The sequence below is a fragment of the Melitaea cinxia genome, chromosome 3, assembly GCF_905220565.1.
Source record: "Melitaea cinxia chromosome 3, ilMelCinx1.1, whole genome shotgun sequence".
NCBI lineage: Eukaryota > Metazoa > Arthropoda > Insecta > Lepidoptera > Nymphalidae > Melitaea > Melitaea cinxia.
In genome coordinates this window covers 1,942,286-1,964,201 of record NC_059396.1, presented here as the reverse complement: position 1 = coordinate 1,964,201, position 21,916 = coordinate 1,942,286, and the positions used below count along the sequence as shown (strand labels likewise).

At 36.6% G+C, this 21,916-nt stretch overlaps 1 protein-coding gene across 1 annotated transcript; it reads left to right on the top strand.

Annotated features, from left to right (window-relative positions):
* Positions 1-2,721: 2,721 nt before the first annotated feature.
* On the top strand, positions 2,722-21,670 carry LOC123669295. Its single transcript, XM_045602905.1, is given in 12 exon segments — positions 2,722-2,990; positions 4,943-5,119; positions 6,215-6,562; positions 6,781-6,880; positions 6,957-7,139; positions 9,251-9,428; positions 9,836-10,020; positions 11,214-11,431; positions 14,658-14,817; positions 15,681-15,821; positions 15,908-17,096; positions 21,552-21,670. Coding segments are annotated over 12 exon segments (3,240 nt in total). The 3' UTR covers positions 21,644-21,670.
* The last annotated feature ends 246 nt before the right edge of the window (positions 21,671-21,916 follow it).

Genomic DNA, 21,916 nt, shown 5'->3' with positions numbered 1-21,916 from the left:
TGTTGAGAAATTCCCTCGAGTGTTTAAGGGCTCCATCATCAAACCTGGTCCTGCGACACAGATGACCACACAGCAGGTAATTGCTATAAATCGTTGAAAAGTTCCCTTTATTATCTTTCGTCTCCATCATCAGACTGTAATGGCACTTGTAACTCATATAGGTGCAAAGTTCTCATCGATAGGAACGAATTAAGTTCAAACACCAGGTAATTGCTATAAATTGTTGAAGAGTTCCCTCGACTATGTTTCTTCTCCATCATCAGATCGACTCCAGACCTTTATTAAATAGTAGTGCTTTATAGTACTTAATGAAAACATGATTAAATTTACTAGTCACCCGTACTATTTTTGAAAGTTTTCCTCGATTTCTCTAGGATCCCATCATCAGATCCTAGTTTCCTTATCATAGTACTAAACTAGGGATATCTCCTTTCCAACAAAAAAAGAATTATCAAAATCGGTTCATAAACGAAAAAGTTATCTCCGAACATACATTAAAAAAATATATATATATACGGTCGAATTGAGTAACCTCCTCCTTTTTTTGAAGTCGGTTGAAAAGAAGACAAATTGCGAAGATTACTTATTATTATTGATTATTATATATAAACCAGATGCATAGCAAAGACAATCGATTGTGAAGTATCAATTTCGTCCAAGCACAGTACACACAAGGAACTCATTTTTTACGTAATTATTACTTGCGCTGAAGCGATACAGCCGTGCTTCCATGAGCGCGTTTCGGCGCGGAATGACGAACGACGATGGTTCACTTGTAAAAAATGTATGAAGAAATTTGAGAGCGTTTCTTATTTTTCTCATAAATGGAAATATTATTTATTTTTATATAAAATATCTAGCGCTACGCATAGAGGACTAAATAAGCAACAATTTCTTAGTGTAGTTATTTTTCTTAGTGCAGTGTATTTAGATATAATGGTTCCTATTCAGACCCGTCTTTTTTTAATTTTTTGCGATTTCTGTGATGGTTAAACTGTACTTGTGTGAAAAGTTTGTATGGGGCTATAAAATTTTTATGGTCTCACTCGGAGATGAATATATTATCTTTCATTTGAAACCAAAATATCCTCTCAGGGTGACTCCTAATTAATTAAAATGGTACGTGAAAAACACTGATATTTGTGGAAAAATGTGATAGCGTCCTTAAACTCAGTAGTTTATGCTACTGGATAAATTATATTATTTTTATCAAAGTAAATTTGTCTAACACGAAATCGTTTTTTAAGTACATATAATTTAAAACACACCCATCCGTTAACCGGTCATATAAATGTAATTAAAGTAACAAACATACATGTTTAGTACAACGTGTTAGCGCAACGTGTTAGCGCGCGGCACTGATTTGTGGCTCTTGCGCTGGTAGTGGTGGTTGCTGGTTCAACATTTGTATTGTCCATGCAGATGTTTGCCGTGGTCTGAGCATTTCTGCTTGTGTATTGTATGTTTCTGGACTCCTGACAGGAATCCTAGTGGGAGCCATTGAGTGTAAAGTCTTTATTATAAACTATAAGACAGCCACGAAAAATAACCAAAGTCCTCAAAAAACTTTCTATTGATTTATTTGAAAAGCAATAACGTACCTCCGTATATTAAAACGAGTAACGCAGCCTGAATACTGACAAGTGCACGATTTGAAGTGATCATTCACTCTAAGCGTTTACGTATTCTCCGCCGCGCTCGGATTTACGACTATCGACACTGATAGCTATCTTTGATAATGTCGATTCACTGCTTCGTTCTAGAGAATAATTAAGCTTTAACGTCAGTTCAAGGCTACATTGTCATAAACGTACATGCGATCGAATCGAGACTACAACTGTATAGGAAATAATACATATTTGAATTAGCTACCACGCGCTAACAATTTGTTAACTGAATCACGATGTTTAGTATTATTTTTGATACCAATCGTTTATTTTTAACCGACTTCCAAAAAAGGAGGAGGTTCTCAATTCGACTGTATTTTTTTTTTTTTTTTTTTTTTTTTTTATGTATGTTACATCAGAACTTTTGCCCGCGTGGACCGATTTCGACAAATTTTGTTTTAATCGAAAGGTGGTGTGTGCCAATTGGTCCCATTTAAATTTATTTGAGATCTAACAACTACTTTTCGAGTTATATCTAATAATGTGTTTTTACTTGACGCTTTTTTCGTCGACCTACGTTGTATTATACCGCATAACTTTCTACTGGGTGTACCGATTTTGATAATTCTTTTTTTGTTGGAAAGGAGATATCCCTAGTTTAGTACCATGATAAGAAAACCAGGATCTGATGATGGGATCCCAGAGGAATCGAGGGAAACTCTCGAAAATCCGTAATAACTTTTTACTGGGTGTACCGATTTTGATAATTTTTAATTTAATCGAAAGCTGATGTTTATCATGTGGTCACATATAAATTTCATCGAGATCTGATAACTACTTTTTGAGTAATCTTTAATAACGCGTAGTTGCTTGACTATTTTTTCGTCGATCTACGTTGTATTACTTGTCGATGTAATTGAAGTCGGTTTTTTTTTCGTTTGCGAGCAAACACAATTATATCAACAATCGATTAAAACTATGTCTATGTATTTAGAAATTAATTTGTCGTTTGGTGTCCATTTTAGTGTCTGGTGCTAGAGATTATAAATTAATTGTTATTAACATTTTATTATCGTTTGCACGTCGATCTAACGTTGACTGTTTGTCAACAGGCATGAAAATGACTATGTCCACGACAGCGACAATGAGCGCCCGCGTGCACAGGAAAGTGATGCGAGCGCCGCATAAACGCGTGCACCCGGGCAAAATACTGCACGCCGGGAAGATGGTGCACCCGGGGAAAAACGTTCATGGCCCGGGCAAGTTTGCGCACCTGGGCAAGTTCGGGAAGCTCGGCCACTACGCGCACACGCACTCGCTGCGGCCCCCGGAGCCTTGCGAGAACAGTAACGACAGCGGCCTCGGGCCCGACCCGGGCAACAGGTGAGACTAACGCTTCTGTCGCAGCATGACCAGCTTCTTACTGTCACTCACTAATATTATGCGGCGGCTTCGATCGAGTTTGCCGAGAATACGACGCTTCGATAAAGAGCTACGTCGAAGAAACTAGATATAAATATTTACGTAATGTTATGTTCCTCTATAGTCTATTTTTATATTGATTAACATATTAAGGATTTAATTAACATATTAACAAATAACAAAAAGGAAAATAACAAAACATACGTAATTAACTACTAAGCTTTGAGGAATATCCTTGTATAAGAGCAGGGATGCGGAAGTTACAATTGTTCAGTCAGACGACGCTGTTAATAAGTTTCAAGCATAGAATTTTAGTCATAATCAATACTACAAACATATTACATCACCTTCAGAACCACTTTGATCACTCACACCTGTAACGTGATCGCGAATTTCGTTCATCGCCACCTTCGAAGCACCATGTTTACAAATGTCTTCCAAGCTGACCATTAATTTTTTAATAAATTACAGATAATAAGTAACTAACAAATATACTTACAATAAACTTTTGAAAATAATTAACACACTAATCACTACAACTGAAAGCGATGAGACAATTTATTCCTTACGAAGACATTTTTAGGTCATTAGTACTTATAACATGATTGCATCGAATTAAACAATCATGGAACAATAATAATTGCTATCTGATTGTTTAATTTGATGCATGCTCTGTTGCTAATTTCTAACCTATCACAAAACAATTCATTCTTGCAAGCCAACAGTAAAGCTGTGTTTCAATACTGAGAAAATACTCATGGCTGGAAGATAACCTTCAAGAAATTAATGAAAGACTTACAAGCATACCTAAAAATTATATCACAACATCAAAATAAAATAATTCAAAGCTTACGAATAACAACCGAGAGGAAAAATGTACTGTCATTCTAATTCCCTATTCCTTGATACCACTTTCATTCCATAATTCTCCAAAAACAAGTACTTTTTGCAGTCTTCGAATTCCCGATCACAGTGTAGTAGAAACAACGCCTCATGGCACGGCTGTGAGCTGTATTAACGAACTAACACGTGTGTATTTTTGGCACGCGCGGAACGTGAATCATCAGACGCTACTATCTTTATTGAATCTCTTGTAGCGATACTGAAGGATTTACCTGATCACCTCTGACCGTTTTAGCACTATTTTAGTTTACTTAAACTCTGTTTTATTTAATTCTTCTATGATATCATACATTAATTATCCACGCTTACAATTAATCGGTGATATTGTTTTAATTCTATAGCTATTGTTTGCGACCGTACTTTATTATAACTCTGTGTCCTTGTATCTTTTTATAGTTGAGTAATTTCAACTGTTATTGAGTCAGTTGAATAACAATCTTAAAGTAATATCTTTATGAAAATATAAAGTATGTTCATATTTACAGTCTTGACGGAATCTATTCATAAATATAACCGTGAAAATTGTGTGAAATAACATCACCGTAAGAACAGTTGCCAAAAATACCACAGGTGGTGTTAAGAGATGACGATGTGCGAGTTCCAGTTATAGAAGAATTATCACTGCGCCACTTGCGTCATTGCACTGTCGTCTGCTTGTGTTTTAATTAAACCATTAATTTGAGGCTTTTAATAAATTACTCGCAATTATAATATGTTTATTTGGAAAACCCCTGCACTTAACTATAATTTATAAGGCTTATATCGTCATAAGATCACACAAATACGTAATAGCTCCTAGAGTTATAAAAACAACTAAATTGTCAGTCCTCGCTCAAATCGTCACAACACAGCTTACTAACTGTTAGTGTTCTAATGCAAACTAGTAGGAAAATTGTAATTGCTTCTGTAGTATTAACATAAAGCGTTGTAAACTGTGTGTAATCAGGGTGACGTTTCATTATGACTCATCTTTGATATGAAATATCTAAACAGTATCAGCATGTGCGCAGATTATCCGAGGTAGCGGAGGAGTGGGATCAACCAGAAACGAAAAGGCGGCGTGAGAACGAGACGGGTGTTAAGATAGAGTGCGACGACGCTAACGATGCGTACGCGTTCGCGCTGCCCGCAGCGCCGACGCATGCGTCCGCTCTGCCCGACGCTGCGCCCGCCCTCCCTGTCCCCGCGTACGTGCTCTACACATGCCTTTTCATTTTCTTGATCAAATCTTTGACTTATTTCTATTATAACATCCAATATTTACGAATTATGTTGCGGACGCAGCGTTGACAGACTTTGCTCCATGACAACCAACTCTAGAAATTCATGTAAATGTGCGATCGGTTCGAATCCATCCCATTCGGCCACGTGAACCAGTGGATCGATACAAGACATCACGCGCTCACGCATCTCATCATCATACGCTTTTTGGCTTTTATTTAGAAAATGTACATAAATGCAAAATATGCAGTTGTTAGCAATAATTTACAAATCTGTCTTACTACACATCTCATATTTACTAAACATACTTAAATGCTTTCGTTATTCTGCGTAGTAAAATCGTATTTGTTTTCCTCAATTCACTAATGACTGTTCCGTCTGTTCATAGTTGTTGGGATATCATTGAGTTTTGAGAACACTATCAAACAGTACGGATTTACTTTCGTCAACAAATGATTATTAATGTGGAGCAGCTGATAAAGAGTGATAAAGCGTAGCGTGCGCTTTACGAAACGATAAAATATTATTGTATTTTAATACTTTGTTTCATTGATATATTTTCTATTGTTATTTCTAGTAACGCTACTATCTCCGTCATTTACGTAGATATTGTATATTCCAGACACGATATTCAGTACTGTTTGATGTGTTGGAATTTTATTCAAATTAACTGACATATCTATGTATATTTTGTCACATCTATATATTTTGCTTAAATAAGCTTATTCCTAATATTTATATACATTGGTTTAGTGTGAAATTGGCACGTTTAATGCATACAGTATTTACGTCAGTAAAATTACGTGATCTTTGGTAATATTACTATCGTCGTGATCGATATTAAATTAACATTCACTGATTACATTAAAACTACTATATCCTCCGGTTATATATAAATTAGCAATGAAAAATCTTGAAGTTTCTTTGGTAAATTCGAGTAGTATCAAAATCATCCAGTTTAATAATTGAATACTTAATTGTAAAGGCTTAGTATTATTTGTTTGTTAGTTTTATTAGATTTCGATTTCGTTAATAAATAAAAGGACTTTCTCTTTTTCCAGAATAAGAGCAGGCTGCAGTATATCTAGTCCAAATATATCGGAGACGTCCGGAAAGAGGTTTCAGGATCCTACGTACAGATCTGTCGGCAAACTGGGGAACAGCGGCAAGCTGGGCAACAAGTATGCCGGTGGGGGTAAATTAGGGGGGAAATTGGGTGGTAAACTGGCCGGAAAGCTGGGTGGAAAGTATGGTGGAAAATTGGCACAAGCATTGGCCAGGCGAAGAGCACTAGCGGCAATGACACATTCGGGCCCGCCTGGGCTGTCAGCTCCGCTATCCAGCAAGTCGCGGGATGGAACAGTGGAGCTACAGATCTTATGTCAGCCCGAGACCCAACACAGAGCAAGGTAATCGATGTTTCGCATTATTAGCTAAATACAAAACAGGCAACGCAGTTGCAACTTCCCTAATATTGCAGATGGTTTATTTATGCGGATCTAACCATTTAACATCAGGTGGTGCTCTACCTGCTCGTTCAAACACCCCCCCCTTTTTTTAAATCGAAAACACATTAAATTAAAATTTATTAATTATTAATATTATAAACTATATATCATCGTTCTAGATACCAGACAGAAGGTAGTAGAGGTGCAGTCAAAGACAATACTGGCAACGGGTTCCCGGTAGTTAAATTAATCGGTTACGACAAGCCTGCTGTTCTGCAGGTATGAATTAATTCCTACGTTATTTGGAACTCAAGAAGAGACACAAGAAAGTTGCAATAAAATGTAATCTTTTCAGGTTTTCATAGGAACGGACACGGGTCGCGTCGCGCCACATATGTTCTACCAAGCGTGCCGCGTCTCCGGGAAGAACTCCACGCCCTGCAAGGAGAGAAAAGAAGATGGGACCGTTGTCATAGAGATAGACCTGGAACCGGCCAAGAATTGGCAGGTCACGTGCGACTGCGTCGGAATACTCAAGGTTTGTCTATTGACCTATTAAAAAGATTTTATCCAGAATCTGAAACTTAGTTTTTTAGGACATTTCTTAGTATTAATACATATTAGTTATTGAAATAAAAACTAAATGAAAAAATGATGTAATAAAACATAAAATAACCAAAATATTTAAAAAATAAATTATGATTAAAATAATGTGTGTGTGATGTGTGTGTGTGTGTGTTGAGAGTGTATTATTAAATAATATTTATATAAATATATATTAATGTCGATATAATTTATCTTTAGATCAATCTATCACGATCTAAGAAATCTCTTAGATCAATGACGATCTAACGAAGACAAGTTATAAGCGGTTTTAATATAATATTCCTTAAAAATACGAGAACTCCCATAAAAGTAATAATATTTTGGTGTGTTATATTTATCATTTATTAGCTGACAACACAAGCATAAGTCTGAACCTACCTTAGTACTAGTAAAGTACCATTCTCGTTGTTCATTTATTGTACTTATGCTTACCAGAAATACTGCTATTTATTTATATTTGGAACGAGAGGCACCCGCAAAGGCACCCGTGCATACTTATTGTCTAAAAATTGGAAAACCAAAATGACCAAGAACTAACATGGTAAACATCCCATCTAATCATGACAAAAATCTCAAGGAGAGAAATTTTAAATTCTTATAAATTCCAATTATTTTTATAGAAAAATATTTAAAGCAACTTTTTATCAACTTCATTGAACACTTTAAAAGTGTTATTATGTAATTTACTTATCAAACAATGACCCACTTGAATATGTAACGAAATAACGAATTATAGGCACATGTTTATCTATGCGTTATTTTAGCCTGCCCTTTGCCCCGGCAAGCTATCTGCCTCCGCTATCAGGGGTCAACGTGCCACGCTATGTGCATCGGAATGTAACTGTGATATGTTTGGATATTACGATGCATTTGTTTCTGCATGGTGCTAGAAAGCGAAGCTTGTATAAATTCTCATAAAATTTTTGGCCTGTTATTCAATAACAATGTAGGTAACACGTTAAATATAAAAACGTACTTATTGCTATTAAAAGGTTTATAAAAGACATTGAAAATGTTTCCTAATGAAATAATATCAGGGGCCAACAACTTATTAATTATTTAAGTAGTATTAAAAATGTTGCTCAATGGCTCAAACTCGAAGTCGCTTTCGATTTGTTATTATCGAAATTTCTAGAATGCGCACCGCACCCTACCGCTAGGTATAAGTTGGGCGACATAGAAATTTCTGTAATTACAGGTAAATACACGCCCTGTAGTCTTATGTATTTAAGGATATTTCCCGACTTAATCCTTACAATATCAAAAAACAAAAATCTTATGAGCACCTGAACCTTAATTAATTGTTATTTTACTGACGTATCATTTTGAAACAAGCACGAATAAAACTTTGTGTTTAATCTGTAAATTGTGTCACCAGTATGGGGTGTGTAAGATACTACTTAGGTAATAACTGTAGGCTTAATATAATGCAAGTTGTGCAGTTCAACCCGCGCAAGGCCAAACCCAATTGGTGGTAAAAGAAAAGTTTTCAACAATCCAATTATAAAATTTGATAAGTGCTCATAACAATCTTTGCTTAAAATTATGCATCGCATGCTATTTGAAATACCCGTTCATCCTCACAAGTTTGCAGTAATATGAACACACATGTTGAGTAATTAATTGATTCAGTCTGTAAAATTCCTCTGATGGGCGTAGGTCCCTTTTTCCACGTAGAATAAGGGACACGTGCATACATGATAACAACCGGGACCGACTGCTTTACGTGCTGTTCGAGGTACGATGGGGAGATCCAGTAAGACAGACATCCAAACCGGAAATATTTGTACAAATACAATTATCTAAATATTGGTCTTTTAGGTGACGCACCACTAGATCAGAGCGATAAATATCTGATAGCGATTGTTATTCATAGTAGAGAATATATCCAACAACCTGCAGTAGAGCAGCGTGGTGGATTAAGCTGTAATCCTTCTCCTATATGGAGAAAGAGGCCTATTCACAGCAGTGGTATATTACAGGCGGAATCGAGTGCACATATAATTTGCCTACAAAGGTCTCCTAACTGTCGTTATCGCTCAGGAACGCAACGTGGACGTGGAACACCGGTTCGGTGATGCGCTGGGCAGCACCAGCGGAGCCCACGCGGCGAGAGGGAAGAAAAAGTCTACGCGCTGTCGCATGGTCTTCCGCACAGAGATCCTCGACTCCAGCGGACAGCCGGAGACACTGCAAGTGTGCTCCACGCAGATTATATGCAGTAAGTTAACACGACAAACAAGCATTAATCCTATAATTTTATGTTGGTAACATACAAATGTTATTTCCCTTACGATTTCTTTTTGTCATGATTTTTTTATTGTTTGTAATTTTCAATTATAACTAACCTCTTTTAAAAAATCTCGTCAAACAAAACCGACGACCAAGTATCCTTCCCCAACTGTATATTTCCTTTCCTTTTTTAATTTTGTCTGTCCAAGATTGTCTGAAAGAAGATTGTCAGAAAAAAGATATAACCAGTTAAAATAAAATCACTTTTGCATTTCATATTGTTTGTGTAAAGTTTTTTTTTTTTTTTATAACGTGAATTTACAAAGGCGCCATTTTGTATAGAGAAGGAGTTAACAGTATTGTATTTGTATTGTATCATATCTTGTATCGTTTCAGCACAACCTCCTGGCGTACCAGAAGTGTGCAGGAAATCCTTAGTTTCGTGTCCTGCAACGGGCGGCCTGGAACTGTACCTGTTAGGGAAGAACTTCCTGAAAGAAACCAGAGTGGTGTTCAGACATCAGCAGGAGAGTAGCACGTGGGAAGAGGAAGTGGCACCCGACAAGGAGTTCTTGCAACAAGTGAGTTTACCGTGCAATTAACAAATCTATTAAATAAATCTTCGAAATCTAACCTAATATACTAATAATTTTGAGAAAGTGCAAATTCTGTATTAATTTTCTATTCGCCATTTCAAAAAAGTTACAAAAATTCTGGGATATAACACCATAATGCCTCGCCACTCCGTTTAATATTTTTCGATCGTTTAAAAGTTTGTTTTTATTGACCCAACCTTCCATTTCTGGACAAAAAGTTGTTTATTCAAAAATAATGCTATTTAATTCTAACCGCAGAATTACAATTGGTACTTTTTTTGTACCACTAATCAGGCCAGAGGTGAATAATTTTAACATTTGGAAACACCCGACCTTGATATATTCTTCAATAACAAATGTGATATATTATGTTACATTTTTATATTGACAAAAGTATTGAATCAAGAAATGTGGTATAAATTAATTATAGAAATTATAAACCACTGCACTTTACTATACTTGCGAAACAAGTTGAAAAATGTCTTAAATATACTTTATTGCACTCAAAAATACACATAGAAACATAAAATAATTGTACGACTTATGGCAAAGGTGGACTTATCTCTGAAATAGATTTCTTCCAGTCAACCCATGGTCATGAGTGTTTCATGTAGCTAGGCAAACAGTGCGAGAAGTTTTTATTAAGAAGAAGAAGAAAAAACATGTCTTTCGTAAATAAAAGTAATTACAACATAATGGCGATTTAGAAAATTTCTTACAAGGTATAATTATAAAGAGTGTTAATTATTGTATCTCTGCCAAAGCAATATACCGCATGCGGTACACTGCTGGCATGTCTACCCTCAGTTTCCTTAGTAATTCTACTAATTCGAAACTGCAAATAGAAGTAACACATAACGTAATTATAACGTTGTGAAATTCTTATATTTCACTAAGTTCCATATAATAGATCCAATTTTTTTTTAACTACAATTCCGCTGATATCATATAGGTGTCAGTGTTAGTCACGACATGTTCTAATACCGCATTGAAACAGTCACTATCCCATTAGTGCTGTGACTACTGTGATGACTCCACAAGTACTAGCTAAACTACTCTTTCTTGCTTCACTACCTCATATCTCCCTCTAAACGCCCGTTCGCCTCGCCCGATCACACTTTTCGTAACGCTCACGTCACAACCCCCCCGATTCACACATCGCTGTGACCGCGCCGCAGACGCACCTGGTGTGCTGCGTGCCGCCGTACCAGCGGCGCGACCTCGCGGAGCCGGTGTGCGTGCAGCTGTTCGTGCGCTCGGCCGGCAAGGCGTCCGAGCCGCACGCGTTCTACTACACGCCGGCCTCGCGCTCGCCGCTGCACTGCACCACGCACCCGTCGCACGCGCATGCGCACTCCTCAGGTAACGACCTCGCGACACGTGCGCCTATCTACCTGTTCCATTTTCAAAATCGACGACTCGTCAAACGCGTCGATATTTTTTAATTTTTTTTTTTTTTTTTGATGTAACTTTCATTGTGCTAAATGGAATAGAGTACGGTATGCACGAGCCAATATTGTGCGTAGATATATAAATATTCTATAGAATGTCGCATGATTAACATAGTTGTTATGATATTGCTAATGTTAATGTGATTGATATTGCTGAGTGTATGTCTGCTAATTTATCGAAATTGTAAGTCGAATTGTATTGTAATTGTTGAGATGACGATTCGTACGTCTAACGCTTGGGTGATATTATAGAGTCGTTTTAATATGGTACGGTGCACATTGGATATTAATCATCTTAATTGCTGTAACTATTCAGTCTCATTCGTCTCGCCGATGCTTGCTATACAATACATATATACATATACACATATATATGTATGTATGTATTTATATATGCGTGTATATTTGCTGTAATCTCACACTAAAACAAAGAACTTTTTGATGTACAAAAACAACATTTTTTCAACGAGTACCGATGAACCTTGAACATGAATATTATGCTTTATACTCGCATCGTTTGAATTTAAAAAGTTATTTAAACATGCAATACTTTTCACAAACTAGTTTTGTGTTTCTGATGTTGATTTTTGCTTTAGCGTGAGAAAACGAATATACTTTTGGATACACAAAGCGCTTGAACGAATGTTGAAACTTCTTTTAATTTCATACACTTTAGAATAGAAATCGCAGCCTAATTTAACTTCAGTCGGGTAATTTAAGGTATGTTCGCTCTGTGCATTCAATGCATTAAACCTAATACTCGAAACGCTTTAGCTTCGAACGACGTGTTACGTTGCTTTTACACTGCGCATGCGTCGGTGTCGTCGCAATAAATGTTGTTCTGTTTTATTTTATAATTATAGTGAAGTTTGGAAGAAATGACTGATGCGTATATGCATACAATTTCTCTCCCGTCTGTTCAAGCTAGGTCTGTCTAGGTAGCAGGCTCGGCCGCCGCCCGCCGTCGCACCGCCCGCGTCTATGGTACTGCCACGCACACACACGCAAACAGAAATACGCACATACGCCAAAACGCGCACAGCGCATACTTACACATGCACAATTACACATACAACAAACACAGAAACGCGCACAGAGCATACTCTCACACAATTGCGCATACAACAAACAACGTTTTCGGACATCATATAACCCACAAGTGCACAATAGACATACACAAACACCGAAATGCGCACAACGCATGCTCACACATGCACAATACACATACAAGGAACACGAAAACGTGCGAAGCGCATACTCACATATGCACAATAGACATACAACAAACACTCTATGTGCACAGCGCATTCCCACAATTGCACAATACATTTACACAAACATCGAAACACAAACAGCGCATACTCACACATGCACAGTAATCACTAACAATGAATTAACTACATGCCAAACATGTAGCAAATGAACACACATTATAATGTACAGCAGCGCAGGATGTCACTTTTGGGGTCCAATTGTTATTTTGTACACGGTGCGTAATTTTAGTACAACATTTACATTAAGCGTAGGGAAAAGACAGTTTATATAATATTTTGTAGCTCGAGTCATATATTCAAATCAATTTAAAAATATTCAATTAATAATAATACAAAAAAAAAAATCCATTTTAAATCAGAAATAAATAACATCTTGCTGCTCCACCTTTGATGTACAGCGTTATCTCTACACACAAATAAACAAAACTAAAACACATTCACACAAAACGTTAACACTGGCGTAAGAGACTATACTGATTGTTCACACATTCAAAAGGTGCAAATTTAACGAAAATAATACATGGTGAGTTAAAACATCATAAGCCATCAACACACGATACAACACAATTTAATCGAAATTTATTATTTTATAAATAACAAAATTTGTCACCTTAGTATTTTTAATTAAAAAAACACTGCTTTATCAAATAGATGGACAAACTTACACAACAAAATACGTGCAATCAAAATGGCATTAGTCGATTTTATTATTTTCAGCGTCAGAAGATTTTTTTTTTTTTTAGTTTTTACAACAAATATTTTATATAAGTCTCCTGCGCATACTTTTTCATAGCATAAAGAAGACATTTCAAGATAATTAGAAGATATAAGAAGATATAATTTTAATTTTTAATCTGTCGTATTTTAATTTTAATATTTTTATCTATACATTAAATTATAAAGAATCAGTTTAATAACGGAATATTTTTCTTTGCACTTTGAAATTAATAGATACACAAGTACTATGATAAAATACAAAAATAACATCTCACAAACACTAAATATGTTTTACGTTATCAGTATTCTCTAAAGTTTCACTACTTAATTTTCTCATAATTTTGGTTTAAAACAAAATTATAAATAAATTCGACATAAATCACACAGATAATAAATAATATAAAAACGAACACGTTCACTTTCCATTGTAATTTTTTTTAATTTTTTTAAAGCACATTTTTTGTGTAAACAATGGTACAAAAACCATAGAACGTTAGTTATTTTATTCTAAATTCCTTGTTAAAATTTCTTCAGAGTACAGGCACCGCGAGCCAATTGCTTGGCATTTTTAGGAAACTTCTATTAAATAAATATCATACGGTTATAAACACACACATCACACGAGACACACACATAAAGTCCTGTTCAATCAGTCCACACGTAGCTAGTCGCCTTTCGTGCCAAAACGTAACTATGTCTTCATACCCTCGACAATACCAGCTCCATTTCAGTTTTTCACCAAAAAACGATATTTTCGAAATTAGGATAGAAAATGTATCATTATGCTTATTTTTTCCGCAATAATGTAACGTGCACGAAAGCTTAAAAATATTTGTAAATAATTTTTGTATCCGTGAACGTATAAAAACAAAGTTATGTTTGTTTTTTTTTTAAATCGTTTCATTTATTCTTCGCTATCGAACCTCGATCGCGTGAGATTGTGAAGTAAGGGTATAATCCTCCCGTGACCGTGCTTGCTGTAAAGTATCCGAAATATCGGGCATTTAAAAAACTTAATAAATCGCGATAAAATCCGAAAAAGTTGTTTCAAACAATAAGGGTGTAAAACTGGAACATTTAAAAAACTTAATAAATCGCGATAAAATCCGAAAAAGTTGTTTCAAACAATAAGGGTGTAAAACTGGAAGGGAGCGGGTAGGGGCACGCTAGGCTGGTGGAGCGCGCCCGCCGGCCGCCAGTAACGGGCCGTGTGCGCAGGTGAGGAGGCGCGGCCGGTGGCGTGCTGGGGCGCGGGGCTCATGCCGCCCCCGCAGGCGCCCGCGCGCCGGCCCTCGCTCATCGTGCCCGACCCGCACTCGCCGCTGGGCCTGAAGAGCGAGGTCAGTGCTACCTTTATCTCTCTATATAAACTTAGATAATAATAGTAAAAGTATGTAAACAAAATTTAAAGACATGTATATAGCTTCTACCCCTGGATCACTGTAAGATGAAAAAAAATATATAATAATAAATATATATATATATATATATATATATATATATGTGGGATAGATGGCTCAGAGTAAAACAACAGAATACTTTTATTAATTTATTTCGTAGCTCACTCGCTCAAGTCAGTATGGCGCCACTTCCTTTTACCATACCTCACTCGCTCATACTTACACTCTCTCTCTCTCTCTCTCTTTCACTCACGCTTACGTTCCGTTTCCCACACACACATATATATATATATATATATATAAGTAATTTCAGTTAGCGTAACTTAAAATTTTTGGTCGTTGGACTCACGTATGATTTAGAGATACTAAGCTTAGTTTAGTAAGTCAATTAGTCCTCTAAATGTAAAGCTGCATGTGTAAGTACCAAGTTATCGATGTTAACAAACAAATAATTGGAATAACAAAAGCACGGGCATTATAAGCCTGTGGATATATATTTCTATATATAAAAAAAAACCTTTATCTCTCTTCATACAACTAGTTGACAAGCAAACTCACGGCTCACTTGGTGGTGGGCGGTTATCGTAGCTTGTAGACGCCTGCAATACCAGAAGCAACGCAATTATGTATACGTATGTTAGTTTTCAAGTTCGATACAAATTCGTCTTTTATAAGCTTACAGTTACAGTTTAGATTACTGTACCTACAGTACTAACTGATTTGGTTCCGTCATATTTCTGTCATATTTTTATAATTATTTTATTTTGTGGTGTTTGACCAATATCCTGTTTCCCGATCGCCAGGTAACGGACGACTCGAGTCAACATTCGTTGATCGACGGAACGGAAGGCTGCTCGGACGGTGACAAGCCAATGACTGATGAACTCAGTGTCATGGATCTTCGACTTAAGTCTGAGACTGTCGGCCGGGATGGACAGTCGCAGGTAATGCTCGTTCTGGTACTCTAACTAAATTCTGGTGTCAGTCGTTTCGATAGAGATTTAAAATATTCCTAATATCCTTTCAGCAGGTCGGCTTCGCATACGATTCGATCAAACTATCACCGGCAACACCAACCCAAAGCGAGTCCCCCTCGCCCATGGTGTCCTTCACGCAACAGCTGCAGGCAATCCAAAACCAGGTTCAGACGGACAAAATGGTCGAGTCCGTCACGGCCGCCATTTTCAATTCAGATAACGCAGGCCAGATATACGTCGACTCGCCCATACTGCCGATGAACACTATGGACACGATGCAGCAGCTCATTTCAGCGAAGACGACGATGGATCCTCTGGGATCGGACATGAAAGTACTCAACCCGGAACTGATGATGACGGACTCGAGGATGCAAACGACGGTCATGCAGTCGACTAACGAACAGAGACTGATGGCGTACAACCAGGTGCAGTCGGAGAGGGAGGAGAGCTTCAACCCGTTCGGCGCCATGACGAAGATGGAGGCGACGCAGATCGAGCGGCGCCTGGCGCAGCAGACGGCGCACATGGAGGCGCTGGTGGAGGACGCCATGAAGGCCACGGCCGCCATCCTGCCCGCCGACGCCGCCAAGCTGGACGAGCTGGTCAACTCGCGCGCCGACGACCACCTGTCGGGCTCCTCGTCGTCGCCGTCGGGCGCCTCGCACGCCTCCGACGTCATCCTCAGCCCCAACGCGGCCGTGGGCGCCCGCGGCGAGCTGCTGCCGCCCGCCGCGCCGCCCGCCCTGCCGCCCGCCCTGCCGCCCGCCCTGCCGCCCGACGTCATCCTCAACCCCGCCGTGTCGCCCAGCGTCCTCTGCGAGCCCGCGCCGCGCATCGTGCTGCCGGCCGGCGGCGCGCAGGACGAGCTCATGATGATGCCGGACATCCCCTCGTCGGTGAAGACGCCGCCGGCCGCCGTCAAGTCGATGATCCTGAACGCGGCCGCCGAGATCCTGACGTCGGACTCGACCATGAACGCGCTGGTCACGTCGGCCATCAACACGGCGAACATCCTGTCGGAGACGGCGGACGACGCCGCGCCGCCGGCCGAGCCCGCGGGCGAGCCGCTGGCCGCCATGTCGCAGGCCGTGTCGCAGGCCGTGACGCAGGCCGTGTCGCAGGCGGTGTCGCAGGCCGTGTCGCAGGCCGTGTCGCAGGAGATGGCGGCGCCCGTGCAGGGCCTCACCGACATGAGCGACCAGGACCTGCTCTCCTACATCAACCCCAGCACCTTCGACCAGGGTGAGTACATGGACTTGTGCTTCTGCGAACGGACTTGTCGCAGGTGACACACGTGAGCGGGGCTCGGTGGGGGAAGCTATTAGTATTTTATAAGTTTAAATTATTATTTTTTTTATACGAAGACATTAGCGAGTAATTAATATGTAGTTACCCTCAATTATTAAGTAGAGCTTTTTTAACTAAGTCATTGTTTAATGGGTGTGTTGATTTCGATTAAAGTTGAGGGCATCTTAATATAAATATAAGAAGGGCTTAGTTTCGTTTATTAATTAATTCTTATAATAACTGCATTATCGCTAATACAACCTTCAGCAGAATACCGTCATATTTGACAATAGAACTCTTTAAAAAAACTGACAATATAGGCCAAACACACTTCAATCATCTTAAATTTATGAATATTAATTTCAAGTCTTATACCCACGTACATACACATATTTACGTACGCAAAGATATATTTATATACGTACATACATGAGTATAAACTATAATACTAATAACCAAATCTGCGTCTCTTGCAGTGTGAGGTGCCGCACTGATGCATTTCGTAGCGAGTACGGGCTCAAAGCAGTTTATATGTGAATTAATAATAAGTGTCACTAGTTAGTGTAAGGCATTATAATCTCTATGTGTGTGTCTGGTTCCGCAACGATGTCTGGGTCAATCAATACATGTGAGTCAGTATTACAGGGCTATTGAAAGGACTAACGGAAGAAACAAAATTTGACACAACGCCATGGAGCTATTAGTACTAAAATAAAAAATAAAAAAATCACACTTAGACCACTAATTCTTTTTTTCTTTGAACTTTATTTTCATTCAAAAAGACTGATGGCTGGTACCACGAAATATATACTTCGTGCCTGGTACATTAAATTTAAATTCTATCCTTCTCGTCTGTCAGTTGTCACTTCGAGTATTTAATTTTAGTTGACTTTGGCGTTTCGTTAAATTGTCAAGTTGTCCTAAATTAATAAATGTGTGTTTTATGAAAGTAAAAATTTTATAAATGTTAAGATGTGAATGATTGTAACGTGTTTTTTGATTTCGAATTTTATTATGTTAATAGTGGATGTATTTGTATTTATGATGTATTATTAAAGTGCGATGACGGCTATCTTAGACATAACTACAGTACCCGGCCATAAAGAATCGATCCAGATCGACCGTTGGAAAGAGACAATCGGCTAATTTCGACATTGTAGCGCGTTATAGTCCAAGATCCCAGATTTTCCTAATTTTCTGATTAACTAAATATGTACAATATAGTAGTATAAAGAGTTGCTAAAATATTTTGTACGGATTTTTATATATAATCCAATTAGTGTCTGGCAGGTATGAATTTCATGTTTTTTTTTACAAATAATATAATGAGTAATGTAAAAAAAAACTCGCTTATACTATTTTTCCGTACATACAGTAGCTAATGTGATACGTTTATTGTATTACACGAATACTACTTTATTTCTTTCTACTCTATTCCTTCAAAAAAAATAAGAAAGGTCTGGAGTGCCTAAGATCTTATACTATTAGGTCTGCTACCGACAGTCCGATACGTCACATAGGTAAATGTGCTTCAAAGACAACGCCTTATGATGTTAAAATTAGCTGATCATTCCAAAGGCGATGTGTATTATTTATGGTCGTGTACTGTAAGAATTTATTATTAAATAAAAAAAAAGCAAATTTTACAACAATATTCGATTTTGCTTTCTGTTTAACGCACAAAATGACAATTTATTAATCTGATAACCAAAATTGTTTTTATATTCTAATTTTGAAAATGTAAATTTGATTTTAAGGTAGCCGTGGTAACCGCTTGTATTAAAAATACCAATGTGTACACTTGTCTTTAAATAATAAATTATATGCTGTGACTGAACATTTTAACCATCTTAAGTCAATATTTACATAAAAGGGCTTATAAAAGTAAATATATGGAAAAAAAGGTAAAGCAGTGTATACAATAGGTATAGGTATGTTTGTTAGTTCTAGTATCCACTGACTGTGTTCTACCACGCAAATTGTGTTAATTTTTTTCACATTTGTCGTGTCCGAGTCACAGTGTCGGTCAGTGTATAGTGGAGTTATTTGGTATATTATACATTAGATAATAGATTATTCTTAATATGAAGGTGACATTACATAGCGATTTGACTTTTTTATATTTAAATGCATGAAATACATACTTGTACTAACTCAGTTTGATAATTGAGTGGCTTTTTTCCTATAATATAATATTCCTTCAGTTTTTCTTTTATTATTAATAAAGTTAGCAAGACATTTATTCAATATACATTGCCATTTAATATTTTCAAAACTATAGTCAATTTATAAATATAAATATGTCTGACATAAACGTTACAGTCTGACAGACATAAAAATGTCTGTCAGACTGTAACGTTTTTTTTTTATTATTTTATTTTATCGAATCGCAATGTGATGAAAACCTTGCCTAAGAACAACAGTACTGATGTGATAGAGCAAAGATTATATAAACGTAGGTTATTATGTATACATAAAGTTCATTTTTGTAGGTAAAAATAAATGCTACATATTAAATGTGCCATTTACTAATTGTAACCTTACTTATAGGTAGTGTAGTCGTATCGCGAATACTTTGACGTCATCGGATTGATTGTTATTGGCCGACAAAAAACTGCTACAGTAGAACCAGGTTCATCATATGAAACGTTAAGTGCGGGGCTTCACTTGTTAAGGGTTGCCATTCATGATACGACGGATAGGCTGTATGCGAAAAAATGCATTGTGAATATGTCACTTACTATTTTTTGTACCTCTGTAAAGTGTTTCATCCGACCGAAATCATTCAACCAGTTAATATGAATATCGTAATGTATGTGTAGAGCTTTATTTTTACTTGATTGGTCATCCTGTAGTATCTTCAAATGTGAATGCCCTGCAACCATGCCCCGCCCGCAACTTTTTTTGTATCTAATTCGATATTTAGAAAAAAAATGTTGGGGTTCTAACAAAGTGGTTAAAAAACTATAAAATTTCGTTTTAAATTAATAAAAGTTACGTATATATAGTGTATTTAAAATTAAATAAAATTAAGAATTGCTTATGAGTATTTACAGCAATGATAGACCTAGCTGAGTTAATGTATTACGTATGTTGATGTTAGAAGCGTAGGTAACTGGCGCATACAGCATGGCAACAGTTCAATTACACATGTAGGGACCACATCATACAATATGCCGTTTATATTTTATAGATAACTACAGTTTTGATACAACATATACAATAATTATATTTACAGTGTTGAATTTGTAGAATGAATTTTCAAAATTTTATATTTAGAGTTTTAAATAATTGTTGAAAGTTATAAATGAACAATTGAATCTCTTCCTTCAGGTCTACCGTGTATAATAATATATAATAAGTATATATTTTTAATAATAAGTATAAATTTTTTAGTTTACGTACCTATTACAATGAATTTTATATATACCAATATATATATATATTGGTATCTTTCATTTTTAAACTGTATATGTTAGAATTAATATTAAATTTGTTTTTTTTTTTTCATATTATACTGTCTTAGGTAATGTGCTGAACGATATTGTTAGTAAAATTTATTAGATAAAAATTTTAAAATAAACATTCAGAAAATTTATAAACCGATGAATTATCTCCTTACATTGTGTGTAAAAAAAAACTACACTTAAATGAACGCATCACATTTTTAATAACTTTTTGTATGTTATCTGTCTTCCATTATTTTCTACTTTGATAACGCGGGAAAGTCACTGCATTTTACAAAGAAGAACGATTTTTATTTATATTTTATTGTATAACTTTACGACTTATAATTTAAACGTTCGTTGTGAATAGTGTTTTTTATTTATCACCGTATAATTCCTTTTTTTGGTCGTGCAGTGCGTGAGTGACATTAATATGTGTAAAGATTGTGCTAGCAATTTTGTATTGAATGGAAAAGCGATAGCTTTTATAACGTGGACAATGTTTAAAATTGTTCTGTGTGCTAGTAGCATAGATCTCTAGTCGGTCTAATTTTATGCAACTTGCCGAGGTTTACGATGACCATCTATATGTTATTTGTTTTGATGTAATTGATTAAATGTTATAAAAATCTTTTTCGAGTTTTCTTTTTCACTACCTTACCTTATTTCTGCATTTGTTTGTTTAAATAAGATCCTGGTTATATAATTTTTAGCAAAATATTGGTTAGGTTTTTGTATTTATAAATTGAACCTTACCATCTTGATACAAATTTAAAACATTTATTGCTCTGTTGAGACTCATATGTTCAATCGCTCTAGAATAAGCATTTACGAGGCTTAGAACTCGAAGATTATACAGACTAGTCTTTAGTCCAATAAAATGCAAAATATATTTTGAATATAAACAATAATTTCTTGTGTTTTAAGCTGTGGCAATGATATCTAATATTTTTCTTAATTTCAGCCTTTAACCCTCTCACCGGCACGGAGATGTACAGAAGCTCCGGATTTTCGTCTCATCAGCGCCAAGAATGCTATAGAAGCCCTTTATTTTAACAGTCTTATTAAAGTAAATTTACATTATTTGATGATTTTATTTCTGCAAATATTTGACATACCATATTTTCTAATTATCAAAACTAATCCCTAGACTGATGAAGGCTTTTAATTAAAGTAAAATTATTACTAAGTCATTACATTTTGTTCGTAGGGCTTTTTTTAAACTGTCTATCATTGTTGAAGCGATAATTCGTCTCTAGCGCGAGAGCAAGGAATATAGTATTCTTTACCGAGAGCGGCGAGACTGATGTGCTGTTTATTTAGCTGCTG